The 7500-nt window shown below is 45.7% G+C and overlaps 1 protein-coding gene across 1 annotated transcript in view; it reads left to right on the top strand.

Annotated features, from left to right (window-relative positions):
• Nucleotides 1–7500, top strand: part of grip1 (glutamate receptor interacting protein 1) — a gene marked incomplete at both ends in the record, with an annotated part of 51798 nt that overhangs the window by 24954 nt on the left and 19344 nt on the right. Inside the window, 6 exons of the mRNA XM_080538308.1 lie at nucleotides 2020–2097; nucleotides 3109–3244; nucleotides 3339–3484; nucleotides 5052–5135; nucleotides 5864–5939; nucleotides 6427–6572. Of these exons, the coding sequence (XP_080394434.1) occupies nucleotides 2020–2097; nucleotides 3109–3244; nucleotides 3339–3484; nucleotides 5052–5135; nucleotides 5864–5939; nucleotides 6427–6572 (666 nt within the window). The remainder of the gene's footprint in view (nucleotides 1–2019; nucleotides 2098–3108; nucleotides 3245–3338; nucleotides 3485–5051; nucleotides 5136–5863; nucleotides 5940–6426; nucleotides 6573–7500) is intronic.

Genomic DNA, 7500 nt, shown 5'->3' with positions numbered 1-7500 from the left:
GCTGCCGCCTGTCTGGTGTTCAATCTCTCCAAATTCTCCCATGTCACCCCCCTCCTTCCATCCTGCTTCACAATCCATACTGACAGCATGACGACAATGAAGGCAAATCCGACAGAAAGGCTAAAAAAAGAAATTTCACCCAGTGAAATTCTGCGCAGCGAACACGTGATGACAATATATTAGACTGTGCACTTGTATCTGCCCGACTGAGGCATTGAAAATGGCATCACTTTAAATGTAATTTGTCCTACTTCACCTTATTATTTAAGAGAATACATTGTATTGTATTGTTTAATTATTACAGATCCACTTAAATATGATTCCCGATTAAACTGTACAACATATTTGAGGGGTTGTTTTGCAGAAACAGTTATCTCCGTTTGTATTTATTATCCTAAATCATGTTTTTTTGTGTGCACTCCTCATATATAATACGTGAGAGGTGACATTTTGATTTATTTTTACACAATGGTATACATTTCTAAGCGTTTCTTGAGTTTCATCCTTCTGCTGTCGGAGTCACAGTTGCTAATTTCTCCAGTTTATGTGCATACGCATGGGTCAGAGTGTCCGTGGAGGACCGCACATTCTCCCGCACATTCTCCCGCACATTCTCCCGCCAAGTTTGCTTAAAAGTGGCATATGCCTTCTTTTGTGCGTATGCAACATTTATAAACAAGGCCCCTGGGGTCCCGCTGGTGGAAGGTGCTACCCACTGCTGTCAGGACTGCAGTCACTCTATCTTCTGCCGTAGACTGAAGACCTCCATCTCTTCAGGCTACACATTAACTGTCCCTCCTAAGACCTCCTCATCCCCTCTACCTCCATGTACAGTTTCTCTACTATAAATAAATGAATAAAAGGTAATACTTCCTTCTTCTAGCATGGTAATTAATTAACTGCCAACTGCCAATACATTTGTCTAAGTAAGTTGTTTTGGATAAAGGAGTCTTACAAATGTCTAACATGGAAAAAAGAAAGTAAGCCAGGACAACAGTAGCAGTGTGTGTGTGTGTGTGTGTGTCTGTGTGTAAGCTGTAACCCGGGAAAGACAGAGAAACATCATGTGAAATCACTGAGCACACACACATACATACACACACACACACACACACACACACACACACACACAGCCTCCCCTCCCCCACTTCCTGTGTCAGGCGTCAAGGTGGAGGGAGATTCTGTATTCCAGGCAGGTTCAAGTGCTGCAGCTGCTGCTCTGTGCGTGTGTGTAACCATGTTTGTCTGTGTGTGTGTGTGTGTGTGTGTTACTGTATGTATGTGTGTGTGTGTGTGTGTGTGTATAACCATCTGTTGTGTGTTACAGATGAGGGTGTGTGTGTGTCTGTGTGTGGGTGTGTGTGTGTATAACCATGTGTGTGTGTTACAGATGAGGGTGTGTGTGTTTAACCGTGTGTGTGTGTCTGTGTGTGGGTGTGTGTGTATATAACCATGTGTGGGTGTGTGTGTGTATATAACCATGTGTGTGTGTTACAGATGAGGGTGTGTGTGTGTGTGTGTGTGTGTGTGTGTATAACCATGTGTGTGTGTGTTACAGATGTGTGTGTGTGTGTGTGTGTCTGTCTGTGGGTGTGTGTGTGTATAACCATGTGTGTGAGTTACAGATGAGGGTGTGTGTGTGTGTTACAGATGAGGGTGTGTGGGTGCGGGTGTGTGTGTGTGTGTGTGTGTATAACCATGTGTGTGAGTTACAGATGAGGGTGTGTGTGTGTGTGTGTGTGTGTATAACCATGTGTGTGAGTTACAGATGAGGGTGTGTGTGTGTTACAGATGAGGGTGTGTGGGTGCGGGTGTGTGTCTGTGTGTGTGTGTGTGTATAGCCATGTGTGTGAGTTACAGATGAGGGTGTGTGTGTGTTACAGATGAGGGTGTGTGTGTGTGTGTGTGTATAACATGTGTGTGAGTTACAGATGAGTGTGTGTGTGTGTGTGTGTGTGTGTGTGTGTTACAGATGAGGGTGTGTGTGGGTGTGTGTATAACCATGTGTGTGTGTTACAGATGAGGGTCCGTACACAAAGCACTCCGCCCCCTCCAGACCTGATGGAGCGCTGGCCATCAGGAGACAGAGTATCCCAGGTAACCCCACCTCTGTTACCTAGGTAACCACCCCTCTGTTACCTAGGTAACCACCCCTCTGTTACCTATGTAACCCCACCTCTGTTACCTAGGTACCCCACCTCTGTTACCTAGGTAACCAGCTCTCTGTTACTGTGTGTGGGGGGGGATGTGTGTGTTGCCTTCAGGATACATTAAACATCAGCAGTCTGCTACAGAACACACACCAGCAGCTCTCTCTCTCTCTTTTTCCTCTCTTTCTCTCTCTCTTTTCTCTCGCTCTCTCTTCACCTCTTTTCTCTCTCTCTTCATCCCCTCTCTCTCCCCACCTCTCTTCACCTCTCTCTCCACCTCACTCTCTCTTCACCTCTCTCTCTCTCTTTTCTCTCTCGCTCTCTCTTCTCTCTGTCTCTCTCTCTCTCTCTCTCTCTCTCTCTTCACCTCTCTCTCTCTTTCTCTCTCTCTTCACCTCTCTCTCTTCTCCTCTGTTTCTCGTCTCTCGCTCTCTTTCTCTCTCTCTCTCCACCCTCTCTCTCTCCACCTCTCTCTCTCTTCACCTCTCTCTCTCTTCTCCTCTGTCTCTCTTCACCTCTCTCTCTTCTGAAAGTGTATCTTGAATTTTTAAAACGCTCTTGAAAAATACATGTTGGTACATGAACATGACTTCATACTCTCCCTCTCTCTAACACACAGGCGGAGGGAGGAGGGAGGGAGGGAGGGAGGGGAGGGAAGGAGGGAGGGAGGGAGGGAGGGCAGCATGATGATGACTGAGGAGGCGGAGAGGGATGAGGAGGGGGAATGAGGAGGAGGAGGCAGAGGGGGATGAGGCTAGCTTGGTGATGTAGCTAAGGAGCTAGCATGGTGACTCTTCACTGCGTCATCCTACAGCTTTATTCTCTGTGTCTGGACGTTACCACTAACATTTGAACACCCCCCTATCTCCTCCCCCCGCTACCTCCTCCCCTCCTCCCTCCACCCTCCCCTCTCCATGTCCCTCCCTCCCCCCTCCCCTATCCCCCCCCCCTCCTCCAGAGGAGTTCCGGGGGTGTGGTCTGGTGGAGCTGATGAAGAAGGAGGGGACCACGCTGGGCCTGACCGTCTCCGGGGGGGTCGACAAGGACGGGAAACCGCGCGTCTCCAACCTCCGCCAGGGGGGCATCGCCGCCCGGTAACCCACAGACACACACACACACACACAGCGACACACACAAACACACACACATACACACACTTCCCCCTCTGACCCTCTCTCTCTCTCTCAGGAGCGACCAGCTGACGGTAGGCGACTACATCCGCTCCGTTAACGGGATCAACCTCACTAAGTTCCGTCACGATGAGATCATCAGCCTGCTGAAGAATGTGGGGGAGAGGGTGGTGCTGGAGGTGGAGTACGAGCTGCCCCCTGTCTGTGAGTCCTGCTACTACACCCTACCCCCTACCTCCTACACTCTACCCCCTTCTCTCAACACCCTACAACCTATATACTACACCCTACCCCCTACACCCTACACTCTACTCTCTATACTCTACACCCTACCCCCTGCACTCTACACCCTACTCTCAACACCCTACAACCTATATACTACACCCTACTCTCTCCACCCTACACTCTACACCATGGGTCGGCAACAGGCGGCCCACGGGCCATTGTTGGCCCACCAGTAATAATATTTGGCCCGGAAGATTATTTTGATATATATACCTGTATATTTTTTTTTTTACAATATCGGACCGATTATGTGTGAATGGTAGGCACTTGTTAGACGTTGGCGCATGCGCACAATCGCGACATCCATGTCGGAGTTGACTGTCTCTCGCCTGCGTTCGTAATTTTGCTCTGAGAGTGCCGGAACGCACAGTAGGAGCAACGTCATAAAGGGACCAAGTAATTTGATTGGACAAGAGGCATTCCATGAGTGCTCTGGTGTCATGGTGTCAAGTCATGTATAAATAAATGAATTTATTCCTCTCGTGCGTCTTTATCGCATTCATTGACGAAAAGGACGACTCGCATGTATAGGTGGAAGGGAACATTGTGAGCACATAAAATGTGAGTCTCTCACAACGGCTTTGCATTGATGAAACGAGGTAGGATGAACGCATAGTTGTCCATTCCTCTTTAAATGCCCTGTTTTCACCGTCAACTTTCCTCTTTAGACCTTTGGAGAGTGCCATTTTTCTTTTTCTCTTACTAGCTAGCAGGTTAAATGTTTAGCTAACTTCACCGCAAACAACCAATCCAATAATAATGTGACACGGTAAGTCTGGGAGGAGGGGGGAATAATTATCAGAATAAACGTATGTTAAATAATTATTAGAATAAGTTAGGCTCCGCTACATCGTCAGTCCAGACATTTATTATTCAAAAATATGGAAAGGGAGAAAAAACTGCTTGTTTACAGTTTATTATGCCACCTATAAATGCATGTGGCGGTCTGTCGCATTAACATTTGTAACATTTGTGACACGTTCTAATGCTTTGGTCCTCATATCGGCAACCAGTCAACATTTTCAGACTTTTCTTTTAAAACACAGAACTACGTTTCAACGTAGTTGAGAATCACAACACAAACTCGCTAGTCAAGCCAAAATACTGCAACAACGCAATGGATTCGGTGAGTAATCCCCACGGTATACCTAGTTAACTATAACACTACTTAACATTGTTAGCAGGCTCACAACGCAGAAATGTATTTACATTTTTCGAAAGAAAAGTCAAAGCATTCGAACGTGTCACATTTTTTAACAGTCAATTGCTTAAATTAGCCTTTGATTATGTTCTGGCCCACCATCTAGTGGCTCAGAAAAAAATTGGCCCGAGGCCAAACTTACTTGCCGACCCCTGTTCTACACCCTACACCCTTCTCTCTACACCGTACACACTACACCCTACTCTCTACAGCCTAATCTCGATACCCTACAATGTAGGGTAATGTTATGGTAATGTTGGTGATGATGTCATATCCTGTGTGTAGCGGTGCAGGGTTCAGGTGTGATGTTTAAGAACGTGGAGGTGACGCTGCACAAAGAAGGAAACACCTTTGGCTTCGTCATTCGAGGTAAGTAACCCTAACCCAGACCCTATCTCTAGCCCTGACCCTAATCTTGACCTTGACCTTGACCCTGACCCTAGCCCTATAGGAGCGGCTGTGGTGCAGGAGGTAGAGCCGGGCGTCTAATGATCGCAAGGTTGGCAGATTGGCAGTTTGAGCCCCGGCTGGCCACATGTCGAAGTGTCCTTGGGCAAGACACTGAACCCCAAATTGGGGCCGGCGCCTTGCATGGTAGCTTGGTGTGTGAATGTTTGTGTGTGAATTTGGAATAAGGCGCTATATAAGTCAGTCCATTTAGCCCTGACCCTGACCCTGACTCTGAAACTAGCCCTAGCCCTGACCCTGACCCTAACACTGACCCTAGCCATAATCCTAACCCTAACCCTAACCCTAATCCTAGCTCTAATCCTAACCCTGATCATGACCTTGACCCTGACCTTAGCCCTAACCATAACCCCATGATAGTGATATAGACTGCCGTCGGTAACCTGAAATAGAGATATTTAGATTAGATTAGACTTTATTGTCATTGCACAGAGAACGTGCAAGTACTTGGACAACGAAATGCAGTAACAAGATATGACCTTATGTGATATGACCTTATGTGATATGATCTTATATGTTTATAATCAAGATATTAACATGTGTATAATCAAGATATTAACATGTTAATAATAGAGATATTAGCATGATTATGTTGTACTGTATGACATCGTCAACATATCTGTGTGAAGGCGGGGCCCATGAAGACAGGAATAAGTCCCGCCCTGTTGTCATAACGACCATCCGGCCAGGTGGACCAGCTGACAGGTGAGATGATGTCATCCTTTCAACTCCTCTGACTGGAACAGATGTGACACGGTCTGGTGAAAAGGTCCGGATGTCGGCAATTCTCAACACAAATGACCAAAAAGCTTTCTTTAAAAAAAAAAAAAGGAAAAATTATATAAATGTATATTACGAAAGTGGAAGTGTTGAAGAGCCCACTCAGTATAACAAACAACAGTTTTATGATATAAACTAAATAATTATAATTTGTGAATTGGATTCATTGTATCGTCTGTCGTAGGCTACTGGTAAGGGATACAGTGTTTGTAAACAAACTTACTTACGTTTTAGGACGTGTTCAAAGCCAAGGACTGTGTCATCTAATTATATGTAGTTTAACTTTCATATTCTGTAAAAAAAATTAAAATAAAAATGACCTTGACTTTTCAATGACTTTTTCACCAGACCCTGTCACACAAATTTACCTCCGTATTATTATTATTCCTCTCCCCCCACCCCCCACCCCCAGGGAGGGCACCATTAAGCCAGGTGACAGGTTGTTGAGTATTGATGGGATCAGGCTCCACGGGACGTCCCACGCCGAAGCCATGAGCATCCTGAAGCAGTGTGGGCAGGAGGCCACGCTTCTCCTTGAATACGACGTCTCCGTCATGGGTATGGCCACGCCCCCGACACCGTCTGATTGGTCCTCTGCTACTCTAACCTGTGGGACGTCGCTAAATGTCAATGTGAACTGTCAGAGAGCATATAATCAGGGTTCATCATTTTACAACTTGTTTAGCTATTATGTTACAATGTTTCTGTTGAACTCCGCAGTGAAGGTATCTAAGCAACGTAATGTAGATAGCGAACAGAAGTGGGAAAAAAATGTCAGATCAGATATATAAACGGGTTATTTTGATAAACTGGATCACATACAATCACAGGGATCAACGCAGGGAGAAACCTTTCTCATGACAGAACTGGAAACACTAAGCTAATCTAATGCTAGCCTGCTACATTCAAACACCATGCTACCGCACTAGCTAACATTAGCTAGTTAGCTAATCATAGCATCTTAACCCCTCAGACACAACACACACACACACACACACACACACACACACACACACACACACACACAGACATAGGGACACACTGGTAAATAGGTTGAACTCAACATCCAGTAACAATCTGTGGTTGAGGTGGGAAGTCAGGGTTACCTAGGGTTATGGTTATCTGTGGTTGAGGTTGTGTTATGGTTATCTGTGGTTGAGGTTGTGTTATGGTTATCTGTGGTTGAGGTTGTGTTATGGTTATCTATGGTTGAGGTTGTGTTATGGTTATCTGTGGTTGAGGTTGTGTTATGGTTATCTATGGTTGAGGTTGTGTTATGGTTATCTATGGTTGAGGTTGTGTTATGGTTATCTGTGGTTGAGGTTGTGTTATGGTTATCTATGGTTGAGGTTGTGTTATGGTTATCTATGGTTGAGGTTGTGTTATGGTTATCTGTGGTTGAGGTTGTGTTATGGTTATCTGTGGTGGGAACAAACCAGAGTTAGAAGGTTCCTTCATGTATGACACAGATTCTACTCTACTGTAT

The sequence above is a fragment of the Nansenia antarctica genome, assembly GCF_963989245.1.
Source record: "Nansenia antarctica genome assembly, chromosome: 8".
NCBI lineage: Eukaryota > Metazoa > Chordata > Actinopteri > Argentiniformes > Microstomatidae > Nansenia > Nansenia antarctica.
Note: the sequence above shows the minus strand (reverse complement) of the source record. Positions and strands in the feature narration are given on the sequence as shown.